General features: G+C 41.9%; 1 protein-coding gene across 3 annotated transcripts in view; it reads left to right on the plus strand.

Annotated features, from left to right (window-relative positions):
• The window catches only part of LOC136056980 (contactin-4), a 247,937-nt gene that overhangs the window by 129,232 nt on the left and 105,100 nt on the right, over positions 1-13,605 (plus strand). For all 3 annotated transcript variants that reach the window (XM_065749412.1, XM_065749411.1, XM_065749413.1), the window contains exon 3: positions 2,545-2,683. In XM_065749412.1, the coding sequence (XP_065605484.1) occupies positions 2,629-2,683 (55 nt within the window). In that variant the 5' untranslated portion in view covers positions 2,545-2,628. The remainder of the gene's footprint in view (positions 1-2,544; positions 2,684-13,605) is intronic.

Below are 13,605 nucleotides of genomic sequence, written 5' to 3' on the forward strand. Positions count from 1 at the left end.
ATCTTTTTAGAAATAAGGCTGAGTTCTCATACACTTCTTTCTGGAAATAAAATATTTTGAAGCACTTTAGAAGCAAAGCAAAACCCCCTGGGATTTTATAGTCAGACAAACACTTAGAAACGGAAAGGATCTGTTCAATTATATATCTTTTGCTCATACACAAATGCTGCGTTTCCCAAAGTTGCTACCATAAAAACTCATGTTTCGACATTTTCCTTTCCAGAGGCTCCAACAATGAGCCTACTGATACAAATAGCAGCTATGTTTACAGGGAAATATTTTTGAGATTGGAGTTGTTTGCGTGTGAAATGGGGAACGATCACGAGAAATGAAAATGCAGCGTAATGTAATGATAACTGTCTAATTTACTTTTCACTATTTTTTTTTTTAATGATAAGCCAGGCATCATTTATCTTTGGGGAACTTCCACACTGGTGTGTGTTGTGGTGACGTTAGGATACCTGATGGTTGTTGTTTTCTTCGAAGGACATCCGTGACCCTCTGATGTCTGCTGGTTCTATGGAGCTTATTTGAAGAACCAAGTAGTAGGGAAGACTCCCAGTTTTTTCATTTGGCTTAATTATTAACTCTGCTGAGTACTAAGAATGTATATTTTTAGCATAGCTTTTATTTTTGTCTGAAAGTAAGACCCAATGACTGTGCGAAATCATCCCTGGAAGAAAGAAAGAAAGCCTGCTATTTTTAATGCCCTTATAAGCCAAAAACTAATTTACATGAATACTTTAGAAATGTTTTGTATTAGTTTTTAAAATGCTTAGAGAAGCATGATTTTCTGAGCAGAATGTAAAGTAGTTTGCAGAGTGCTGTGAGTAGAAAAGGTGCGAGCAGGCAGAGCACTGCAGCCTTCCCCCAGAGGGCTTGGGGCATCAGGAGCAGCAGCAGGGAGCAGCAAGGAGTTAAAGACTGAGGATTTTCTTGCAACAACAGAAAAGCAGGGAATGAAATAGGCAAGCCAGCAACCCTGGGGGGTAAAGAGGAGCATGAGGAATCCACAGACAGTACTGCCTTCTCCGTGGTCTTCCACGTAGAGTGGTTCCTCATCATCTCTCCAGAAGTGCTGCCCTCCAAAGCCCGTGGAGTAAATGGAGGTGTTTTGCTCAGCTGCGGTCAGATGTTGTGTTTTCTATTCCTAGCAGTGCTGGCCGGCCTTCCTGCAGGCTGGCAGGTCTGCACTGCTTTCCGTGGGCTCCTGGCAGCAGGTTACGTTGATAAGTGCTGTACCTCTTGTGTTTTTAATTAGGTATCAGCGGTCATAAGTGATTGTGCTGTTTCAGTCCCAGGTAGCTTATTGCAGTGAGGAGGGTATCCATAAAGCAATGCACTGCAGCGTAATGAAGAGCAGCCTTTGAAGTGACACAATGGGCTTATTGATGGCAATAGTACATGAGAAAACAAGAGCACACGAGAATTTCAGCAGCTGCTGGCGAATACAGGATTTATATCCATTCTCACTGAAGGGAGTGTAGCACCAAGAACAGCTTGCCTTTGGTAGAAGTCTCCTGTAGGGGCACAGTTGTAATCAACAGAATTTGGTGCTGAGAAAAATAAAAGGCATCTGTACGTGTATGCAGACTGCAGAGGGCCAACAAATACATTTCTCAAGTTCCTTCTAAACTCAGGGTAAATGCTTAACTTTGTAAATCAATATAAAGGACTACAATGGCATTTTCCTAGAAAAATTAATAATTAATGCTCTAATCACTCACTTAAGATGTTATTAGTTTCCATTGATTAGGCCTTCCTGCTAACCCCAGCTAGCCTAATCAGTCTGTGTGAGAAGAGATGAATATACTCAATTAATCTCTACCCTCTTCAAAACTGCATCAGAAGATAGATTCTTAGTCTTCTCAGTGCATTCAACCTGACTTTATTAGAGGAATCCTATCAATTTTATCTCACAAAAGCAAGCTGAGACCTCTAATGATAGCCCTTCACGTGCTATTAGTCATGCAGTTTGTCTTGTAAGCACGAAGGCCCCTTAACTTCCAGTCTTCAGTGATATATAAATAAGTTATAAGAATGTGTGTCTGGCTTGATTTATTTATTTTTAATATTTAAATGCTTGCTTTGGAAGAGATTTCTTTCACGAGGGATGGATTTTTGCCCTTGCATTGCACTGGGAGGGGTATGTTGCAGTGATAAGCAGAGTGTCTTCAGATTCCCTGCTCCAAAATCACAACAGTATGCAAACTGTATTGGAGAGATGGCAGAAGTGTCAGCACAGCCCAGTGCAAGGTATGGACCTGGGGCTGCATCTCAGCATCCTGAGCTGGTGCACCCGGAGCCTCGCTTGGCAGAGTTGATTTCCTCTGCAAGTTCCCTTGTTCTCTCCTGACAAGCTTCTCCTCTTCTTCACACCAGTGCTCGTCTTCCTGCTTCTCAGAACAATTTGAATTTTTAATGCTTTTAAAAGTTTCTTTCTTGATCTTAAGATGTCATTTCCCTAGAAAGAAAAGTAAACTTTCAACAAACAGAAGGAGCAGCGATCCTAAGTCTCCTTGTAATCTCTTTTCTCTTTTACAGATTAAAAGCGGCCTAAAATTTCCAAGGAGCCTGGTTCTCTCCTGCAGTTCCTGAGTTTGTCTCTTCTGCCCTGGGAAGCTGAAGATGAGGTTGCTATGGGAGCTGCTCGTGCTGCAATCATTCATGGTGTGCCTTGCAGGTAAAGCACTGTTTTAAAACTTTGGATTTTAGGATGTTTGCACCAAGTTTGCTGCATGCTACGTGCCAATGGCAAAATGGCCAAACTAGCCTCTGCTCCGTGGGTGCTGTTACCAAAGGTTTTTGCCCAGGTGACACCGATGCTCTTAGCCAGCTGAACAGTATCAGCACAGCAAATGCTCTGCATTCAAAGCTCTGCTCTGCCCATCTCCCCATCCAAGCCACTGTTGACAAACGTTGTTTTCTCACGTTCAGTGCTAAGTATTTCAATGCCCAATTAAACCTACGTTGAGTATAGCTTTAAATCCCATTAAAGCGGTGTTATGAGGAGTGTTACAGCTAAGAATGCACTTCATTTAACAAATAATTAGAATAACATATTTCACCAATAAAAACATCTTTTGCAGCTGTCTGTGTTTAATGTTTTTGGTTTGTTTTTTTTTTCCCTGAGCGTTGCACTGTTTTGAGCAAAATAAAATTTCCGAAGATTGTGCCATTTTCTCTGCAGCTGAAACAGTTCCTGAAGACATCTCAGGTTTACAAAGGGCAAGGATAGCTCACGCCAGGCAAGCAGCTCTGCTGCTGCAGGCTCTGCCACTGCTGTGGTTCTCTGATGTGTGTTGTTCTGAGTGAGGGCTGTTAGATTTTAATTAGTGTATATGTCAGCTTGGTGTTCATCGTGTTTGCTTTAATTTATCTGCTGCTTTGCACTCAATGTTTTCTTTAGGAGCTTGTGCTCATTTTCTAGGTGAACGTTGTCAGGGCTCTATTTCAGGATTAGGTAATAACAAACTAATTCTAATAGTGTTTACTTTCTTTTGCTTAGCTCTACTGAACGCAAAGGTGCTTTTATTCCGGTACATATTGGCCCCCGTTTTTGAAATTTGATTCCAAGTCTTCCTAAATGTGCTATGACAGTTTGTGAGCTGGCAGAAAATTGGATGCAGAGAGATTCTGCAGTGCAGTGCCACCGCTGCCTGGGAGCTGAGCTGTAACCCTCCAGAAGTTATGCTGTGGGAGCACAGAAATAAAGGAGCCTTTATTACAAGCAAATAAACAGAACTGTGGGAAAACAAAAGCATGGAAAATATTTTTGTACTCTAATTTCTATATTTCAGGCATCTGTTGCAGAAAGCCTAAGGTCAGCAAAACAAAAGCTTCAGCAGAGCATGCAGCAGCATTTCTTCTTGTCTTTGCCACGTGCTGAGTATCCTCTGAGCATCACGTCTGTCTCCTATTGCTTTCTGAGTCCTGTCGAGAGGAGTTCCAGTTTCTAGCAATGAGCTGCACCTCTGAAGTCTTATTTGCATGTTGAGATGCTGCAGTCCTGCTCAAAGAAAGGTGTTACCTGTGCCAGTGTGCATCTGAGATTTTATAACATGATTTAACCTGGGGAGATCCATGCAGGTTTTGGCAGAGGATGAAGGAGCTGGCAGCCCTTGAGAAGTGCTCCTGCTTTGCTGTCACAGCCTGCTCTCCTGCCCAGCCTTGCAGGCTCTGCTTTCTGCCCTTGTGTTTGCTCTCACCCTTTACCAACAAAGATCTCTGCTCAGCACAAGCAAAGCTCTCCCTCCTTTCTTCTTAGCTAGCACCATGTAAACACAACAGCATCAATAAGCAGATTGCTCTTGCAGCCCCTTAGTGATGCTTCTGTTTCCACAAGTTTGGTTTGTGAAAGGGAAGGAGCAGTGGCAGCTGTATCTGCTCCACACAGTGATATGAAGCAGCTTCAGAAGCTGAAGCCAAAATGTGGGACCAAGTGTTGTATCCTGGTTTAAATGCATAAGGAAGAGCTGCTCTTGCTCTCTGCTGTCGTGGCTTCTGCAGGAGGCCTCTGGGCTGCGGAGGCCCTTGTTTGGCATGGATCACAAGGGGTGGGATCTGTGACCCCACCAGAGCAGGGGCTTCTGGTGGCCCTTGGTGCCCCAGTACAGGTAGCAGGATAGCCCATCAGCACCCTGCTTCCTTCTGCAGATCCAGGGACAGCTTCGTCTTTCTCAGTATCAAATTCTATGTATTCTTTGTTAGGGTAAAATGAAAGCGTTGTTTCACCTATTATCTGCTGAAAAGTACAATTTCCTAATTTAGAACTATGCATCAGAGAGCAGAATTCAGAAGAAGAACCTATTTTCATTGCTTTTTTTTTTCCTAGATAGGATAATATTCTCATAAGGATGCCTGTCCAGGCATTCTACCTCCTTTAGTCAGATGCTGATGCAGCATAGCCAAATGCCTCAGCAGTGGTTCAGGCCAGAGTATTTAGAGCATGGCTATGTAATTCCTTGGGGAAAAAAGAGCAATCAGTATTAAAGTGCCTTCTACTGTTGTGCAAAAATCACTGTAATTTATATCGATACAGCTTGAAGAAAGAACTGGCTTTAACGAGCAAATGTGTGCGTGAGAAAACTTACTGTGTATGTATTCACAAAGTGTCTCATTCTGATAAAGTATTTTCAGACTTTCAAATTTCATAACAATGCAAGGCCTCAGTTAGCACAGACACTGATGATTTAGCCCACAAATAGGAAGCATAACAGAACATGTAATCAGCAGGGCCAGTCTACACCAAAGGGTGATTTTTCGGGAAACGTTGGGCATTTCTTTACCAGTTCCCATTGAATTCCAGTGAGATCTGGGCATCCCACTCTCTTACAAATTCAAACTCAAAGTTCCTCCGAAGATGAATATTTACAAGCCAATTTGAATGCATGAGTCTATCCGAACAGATGTAGGTTACGTACAAAAGAAATTCTGCTAAATTTCATGTCTGAATATGAATAATTAGGCCAAGAAGTAATAGTACATACTGAATGCTGGTCCTTCTGTAAGTGATATGGCAATTCAATTTGTTCAGCACTTTTTTCTGGTGCTGTGTAGTTCCCATGACTAGTGCTTTGATGTTAGCTAGAAAGTGATTAATCTGTTGCCGCTCTATAATTAATTAATTTATATTTTGGTCAGTTCTGCAGCACTTTGCATTTCTGTACCCAACTGCCTAATTACTGTTTGCACAGCACTTGGAATAGATAAAGCTCTGAATGGTCCCTATTAATACCACTTCTCCAACACGACACAACCCTTGGCTTCTTGGCTCTTTGAAAGCTGTCACTGAAGTTCATGGGAGGTTTATGCAGATGAGATCAGGCTCATCCTTAATACTTTGAGATTTTTTTCTGAATTACTTGAGGTTTTTTCTCACCGAGCTCCTGTATTTTCAAGTGGCTTAGAAAGAAGTCAGACAGCAGAGCAGTGTGTGCAAGCTGTGAGTATGGGCTCTCTCCTGAAAGTGAAATACTTACTGACATTTATCATACAACCTTACCATCTCAGTGGATGTGTTATTGGAGATCAGTGCTGTGAGTGCATCAGTCTTACTTCAGAAAACTTGTAAGCCAGCTGTCTAAAAATGTGCTTGACGTTGACCCTACAAGGAGGTGTGGAACAAGTGTTCCTGAACAGGTCTTTGGACAGGCACTTCCTGCAGTAAAAGACATTTTCTGGAATAAAAGACCCCTGTCCCTCTCAGCTGGGGTACGCTGCTGCCAGGTAAAGAGAGCAGTAAATAGTGGGGCTCCAGGGAAGATGAACGTGATTTGTCTTCTGTGATTTCCCAAGTTTTAATGCCAAAACTACCACTTGAATGTTAGCAAACCTGTGCTTCTGCTAGTGCTTTCATTGCAGGAGAGACAGGTAAATGGGGGAATGGCCAGGTGACCCCAAACAGCATAAGGGCAAAGTAATCCTTTTGTTTAGAGGGTGTGTGGTGAATGGCACGATCTGTTTAAGGCACGTTATAAATGTGCCCAAAATTCCTTATTAGCAGATTCTGTTAATTTTTCAGCAATCATGGAACTCTTTCATCCATCTTTTGTTGAGATATCTCATAACAGTATAAGTAAAAGCCGAGCTTTAGTGTGAAGTGAAGCTCCCTAAGTGCTCTTAAAGCCTCAGGCTGAGTCTAGTGTCAACTTGACCTGTGTCCCAAGTGTCCTGAATGTGGTTGATGAATCGATTTGTGTTGTGTTGTCATCACGTCAAGGGATGATTTTGCAATAGGTGAGAAGTGTCGTGCAGCTAATGGGATGTGCTGCTGTAAAAGTTACCGTTTTCACCATAAGAACAACTGTAAGTGCTCAAGCAAAGACCACGAGCATTATAGTTCAGCACTGGTAACATTTGGCTGTTTGGGTTCCTGAAAGATGCAGTGGAGGTGATGCTGGAGCTGGCACACGTCTGTGCTGAGCACTTAGGCTGGAGTCCTCCCAAGGAAACTCCTTCTTCCCTTGTGCTTTCTGTTGCTAAGTAGACTTTCAAGTATCTTTAACTCGTGCCAGAACCATCTAGCATTCCTCTAACTTCAGGGAAAACCTATGCAAGCTCTATGAACAAGCTTCAGGGAGGAATTTCCAGTAGATAGGGGTGCCTTGTATTAAACCTTGATGCCATCTTGGAGAGGAAATTATGTACAATCTTAATCCTTCGTGTTAGAGAGGTTTTCAAACCGGCACGAGGAACTGCTGTTGTTTGGAGAGCTGGAGATGAAGAGGTTGGTTTAAGTGAGAAAAAGAAAGTGAAACTGGACAAAAACTTCTGAGGGAAGAGCTAAGAGATAAGAACAGTTATGTAAAATGGAAAGCACAAGATTTTAGCCAGCAGATGGGTGGGTATCATCCAGCTGTGCGTTGCTGTAGAGGGGCGGCTGGGAAATGTATATGATTATATGTAATTAATGCTTATTTAGAGATTATATGATAAGTTTTTCTCTGATTGCAGAGGGTTGGTCTGCATCCATTTCATGCTTCTGATCTGCCAGCAGCAAAGCCCTCACTAGATGTTACCTGACACTGATTTGGGCCATAATTTCCTAAATTATAAAGTTAGAGACAATACCAGTGCAATTCTCTCTTTTCTCTCACACGCAGATGATTAGGTACATCATGTTTTTCTCTGTTTAACTCACGAGTCCATCTGGGCAAGTTTAATTACATCTTTCTCAAAGAAAAATTATTGAGGTAAGATGATACACTTAAAATGAAATAGAATACACAGGCATTTTTATAAGCAGATGTTCTGACTATCTGACTGTGTATCGATCCCCTGTGCATTTTATATGACGCCTCTTTTCAATTTAGCTTCTTTGCATTTAAATTAGTAGGTAGGTATTGAAATTAAATCTCACTTAGGGAGTTAGAAAAATACCTACTTTTCTAAGCATCTATCAAATTAGGGAGAATTTGGACTCGAAATGCTTCTTTATGGACAGTCAGAATGGAATGTTACGGCAACATTTGAGGTGCTTAGTCGATTGCTTTTATAGGCGAATTACTCTTTTTCTCAGTAAATCTTAATATTATTGGAAAGGGACCTCATTTTACAATCTTTATGTGGTCATTGAGCAGAATGGGAAAGTAAGAGATGAAGTGCAAACCAGGCACTGGGGTTTGCTGCTTTCCCTCTTCCCATGTTCCAGCATGGGTTCTGACAACATCTTTGTGTAGTCTGAGAACTATGGTTGGACTTAGCAGTGTTTTCTAACGTTAATTCTCTGAACTGCAATCCCAGGCTACAGTGTATAGCTAGAAATAATGATATATGTATTCACTACATGCAAAAGTTTCCATCTGAAGATATTTTCATCCTTTAGGACTGCAGTGGGTGCAGCAGGTGGAACAGCTGCTTTCCAATTGGGGCTGGGGGGGGGTTAAATCCCTTGCTTTTGCTTCCTGCCATAATCTCTGTTTGGACAAAGGTCTTTCAACGAAGCACCAATCAAGGGTGATCATCCAAATGGTATTAAGAGGGAAAGGGTTAATTAAATTTTGATAATTATAGTACAGGAGATGTTTGGAGTAGCAGAATTACTCTCTAGTTGGTGTAAGCTGGCAGAGCGTGGCAGGCTGATGGTACCTGCAGCAGAAAGGGAGGCTCCTTGTGATACCTGCATGGTTCTGTGGGGTCTCACAGTACTGCACGTTGGGCTCTGATTGTCCCCAGGCTTCCACGTCCTGCAGTGTTTGAGCAGTTCAGAAGTGTGGATGCTTTTGGGCTCTTGCAGAAGAGTCTGTGCTGCGAGTTGGTCCATGGAAAGTGAGTTGTTTGCCATGAGTGCTGTTTTTAATGACTAGAGCACAGAATGTTATAGCACAGCTCACTGATGGGAATATTATTTAATGCTGGTTTATTGGGAACATTTATCAAATGCTGTGGCAGCATTTGTGGTGGGCTATGTGGACTCCTTATCACAAGTTTTAGAAAAGTTTTGCAAACTATAAAACAAGATCTTGCACGTTGTCACTACAGTGTTTCCATTTGTCTTTCTTTGTGTTTGAGTTGTTATTTAGCAGTAAAATTCATGTATTTAACTTCATAATCAAACCAACACGTGATTGTTAAATAGTCTATATCCCATTAATTAGGCTGTGAAGCAAAGCAAGCATTACAACCATTTATAATCGAGTACTGCAGAAGTTGATAATCAATTAGACAGGCAACTAATTAACCATCCAGCCATCTTCAGCTGAAGTTGGTGACTTTCAACTTAATTAAACTTCCCAGGTGTCAGTAAACGTATGAAAAATAAATCTATCTTAATATTTTGATGTGTCTTAATTCCACTTTTCTGAGATTAAACCTGTGAAAAGTGCATCTGCTTTAACAGAATTTGTCACGTGTAAAACGTCCCATGCTCATACTGAGTAGTTGAAAAGTGTATTTATAAGGAGATTTGTTCAAACTTGTTGAGTAGAGCGTGATTTGGATGGCTTCCTCTTGATTGTTGCTGGGATATCTGCCCTGCCATCGTTTAACTCATGCCATCTAAATATTCCATGAATGCAAAAAAGATCCCCAGCAAAGTTCAAAATGCTATTTTTCTTTTTACTTGCAGAAGACAAATATTACAATGGGTGTTCTGTGAGACTTGGAGGAATAAATTATTTCTGCCCTGAAAGCTTCCCATCTGTGTGAGCAGAGGAGATGAAACGCTCACTGAGAGCCAGATCAAGCTTTATTCCTGTAGCACTCACTCTCCTTCCGTTTTTAGGATGATCCATGTGAAATGGCATTTTCTCTAGGTTCGTGCTGTGTGGGCTTTACTAGACAACATTTGAAGAGGGACTTGAAAGAAGACAGGCTGATGGCTGGGCTTTCTGAGATGCAGAGGCAGGGGGTGAGGCAGAAGACAGCAAGATAAAAAAAAAGGTTTGGAGACAGCTGGATCCATGGGTGGAATGAAAATGAGAAACACGCTTCCTTGGCTCCCGAAAAACTGCTGCACAATTCTTGGTGTCAGATAATCTACCTTAAGTTTCTTTTTAAATACGCTGTCCCTCATAAGGAGAATTGCCTATGGAACAAACGTCAGTGTCGTCCATTTCTAAGCTCTCCTGCTGACGTCCCAGTTGCGATGTGACAATAATTTGAACTATCATGATCCTTCACCTCATGGGTTTGTCACGGGTTTGTGGGCCCCTGAGTGCCAAATGCAGATCCGATGCCTGAAGGAGACCACTGGAAAGGTCTCCAACCTTCATGCTCGATGAGTAAATACTCTGTGACCATATCCAGAGGAAGAAATGTAGGCATCTGAGAGTATAAAAGGCTCTCTTGGTCTTTTCTTAGTTGTTAGAAAGCCCTGAAAACACTCTTCAGACAACTAACTAGAAAACAATCTCTATAGAGGTTTCCAAAATCTAATAATATTGACTTTGCTTCATCAAAAGTTTAACAGTTGGCTCTTTTTTTCTTTTTTTTAATTTAAACTGCATTTCTTTGAACTTGCATGTTTTGTTTTCTCTTTTTTATTTTTTTGTTTGTTCATGCACTCAGTAGTGAATACGGTATTTATTCCCTAACAAAAAGTGAAGCAGTGACAAGTCATTGATTAGCAGGAAGGGGGAGAACCCAGCACTTTTCTGTGTAAATTATGTGCATCCTGGAGGGAAGCCAGGTATTCATTTGGTTAAAATGGGGTTTGATAATTGAAACTAATTTAACAGCGACCCTATTAAGTTGCGTTTTATTGCTCATTTAATATGCTTGTCTCACAAGCTCTTCAGAACTAGGAAGTGCTTTTGTAACGTGAGTTTGTAATTGCTCATCGCTCCAGCCATGCAGGTAAATGTTGAGTTTGCTCCGTGGTGTTGGCACCAATGTGCGCGTCAAACATTTGGCACCGTGGTGCTGTGGGTCAGTGCCAGTGGTCCTTTTGTATGGTTTCAGTATTTCTCTGTGAGCTAAATCTTTCCTACTGGGCACAAATAGCTGTATAATCCTGTAATTAGTCAGCACCCCTTTTGGTTCCGAAGGCAGTGCAGCACGAGGTGATGGTTACTCAACCACAGCCGTATTTATCAGAAGAAAATAAGCAAAGAAGGGTGAAAGGGCAAGAAAATACAAGCGTGAGCAAGCAGCCGTGATGGATGTTTGTTTACAAACTTGTCTTCTTCTATAGCTCTGGCTGCAGGAGCCCTATGTGAATGATGAATTACAGACATTGCAGGAGCTTTGCCCCATGTGGCGGTGAGGAGAGCAAAGCAGTGGGAGTGCACTGGGCTTGCATTGCAAGCTCAAGGCACTGAGCCACCAAATGCTGCTAAAAGGAGCCATTCTGAGCTCAGCTTTAGCTGCAGCTTCGTCATCCAAACCACGTTTAAAGCCTACAACTGTCTCCTTTTTTTCTTTTTTTTTTTTTTTAATGTAAATGGATGCGAACAGGTATTGCAGACAGCGCGTCTCAGTGTGAGGCAAAGCATATGATTGTCTCCCTCATCATGAAAGAATGAGGTTTGACAGGCATTAGTCACATTAATTAAGCCCCTGCAGGGTGCAAGAAGGGACACACTTGGATGTGCTTGTGCTGAAGGATTTAGAGCTCATTCATAGAACCCAGGGCTTTGTCTGTGGGAGGTGGCACTGCCCTAGTGGTAGTTCAGTGCTGAATTGCTGGGTCAAGCTGCTGCGTGTCTTCTCAGACTAAATGGTGAACAGAAATGACACAGAAGATCCGTGAAGATGAAGAAACTGTGGACAGGGCTGCTAGAGCTTGTGGCTGAGGGCATGCCAGTCTGCAGCTGCCAGCATCTGCATCTTGTGCCAATACAGCTTTGGAGTAGCAGTAGTTATTCCTTCCAATGTTCTGGTGGCATCGCTGCAGGCAGTAGCAGTTCAATTAACCGCGTTTCTCATTTTTCTAATTGTTTTTGAGTCAAACTTTTAAAGTTTTCTTTGAGGTCACGCTTTCAGTTCACTCTGACAGCTGTCAGACTCAGGGTTTCTGCTCCAGTGTGGCTGTGCTGGTTCTGAAACATGCTTGCTGCGTACAAAATGTGCTTATGGCGTTGGATTTTCTCAGTGATATAAGCAAAACGTGCCTGTCAGTGTTTTGCAGGATTGATCTGTGAGAGGCTGTTAGCCCGTGAGGTTTTACACACTGGAGTCAGCAGCAGAGTTCACAGCTCCAGCAAGGTGTTGTGTTTAAACTCATCACAAAGGCATTCGGTGCTTCTTTTGTAATTTAACTTTCCTTATTGCAGCATCCATTGCCAGTAAAGCTTTACCACCGTGTCTTATCCTTTTTAAGTTTAGGCATTCTCTTTTTGCTGCTTAAAAGTGCTTACAAAAGGACACGTGGAGACAGTATTATTAAAGTTAGCAAGAATTTTATGCAATTTGATAGATGTCATAACATTGCTTAAAAAAAAAAAAAAAGTAAATAAAAGGCAGCCGCCAGGGTTCAGCCCCACTGAATTTTTTTTCTCCCCACTGTCCCCAGTGTGTGCTGCACTGGAAAAGTGTGGAAAATGGGAGAAAATAGTGAAGTTGGGGCAGCTTCTTTGCTCAGCAGTACTTGAGAACACAGAGGAAGGCACAGTGATGCTGTTCAGGGGGAGGACTTTGTCCCTTGCAATCACTGTACTTTGGGAACAAGAAAATGTAGGAGTGCACAGACTGTTTATGTTGCTTCGGGGGACTTCAGGTCTCATGTAAATTCCTTAGTTACTGTGCAGCTGCCCATGAAGCATTTAAGGCAATAAAAAATGTATTAGTTTCACTGTACTGTATGGGTATCCAGTCTGTACTTACATGAAAAATGTATTAGCCAGACCATGGGAGTTTAGTAACAGACTTTGTAGCTGCGTAACACTTACCTCGAGCTATCCTTCATTATCAATACAGTCTCAAAATGCATGTGAAGATAAGCATAACTGCACCAAATTGATGATGTGTGGGAAAGCAGAAGGGGAGCCAGAGATGCTCTGTGCAGCGCAGTCTGGATGATCACACGGTCTTTGGGCCGACCCGTTGTCCTCAGTCACTTCTAAGGGCTTTTTCTCATGAAAACACTTAATCCCTTGACCATATATGGCCTTAATTTACTTATTAAAAACATTTCTAAGTATGTTGTAATATACATCTAATTCAGAGTACAGATTTCGTGTGGGGCACTTGGGTGGTGATGGGCTGGCAGCTGGAGTTGATGTTCTCAGTGGACTTTTCCAACCTTAATGGTTCTGATTAATTTTCTCTATCAGCTCTGTGCTTTTGATAAGGCAGTCTCAATACTTGCTTGATATTAGAGTGAGAACACGGAACATTTCCTTGTAGTTTTAATTCTGTTTATTTCACATAGTTTTAGAGACCCAATTTGTGAATCTGAGACAAAATTCAGCACAGAGGCTGTGGAAGCAAGTGGATGGGTCTTCTATCAGAAATGCCATGGTGGGCACTAATTATGGTGCCAGCTGTTCTGTATCTTAATCAGTCCCAATAATCTCATTAATAATTTTGACTCTTACTGACACGAAGTTGGTCAAAGAAGTCGGTTGTTTATCTGTGTAATTTGGTTCTTGTGCACAAAGCACTCAAAATTAAGGTTTGCTTTTTATTTGTCCCCTGGAGAAATCTTTCCTCCCTGCACTTTGC

The sequence above is a fragment of the Cyrtonyx montezumae genome, unplaced genomic scaffold (genome assembly GCF_038088225.1).
Source record: "Cyrtonyx montezumae isolate F1298 unplaced genomic scaffold, pur_monq_1.0 scaffold_6, whole genome shotgun sequence".
In the NCBI taxonomy this organism is placed as follows: domain Eukaryota; kingdom Metazoa; phylum Chordata; class Aves; order Galliformes; family Odontophoridae; genus Cyrtonyx; species Cyrtonyx montezumae.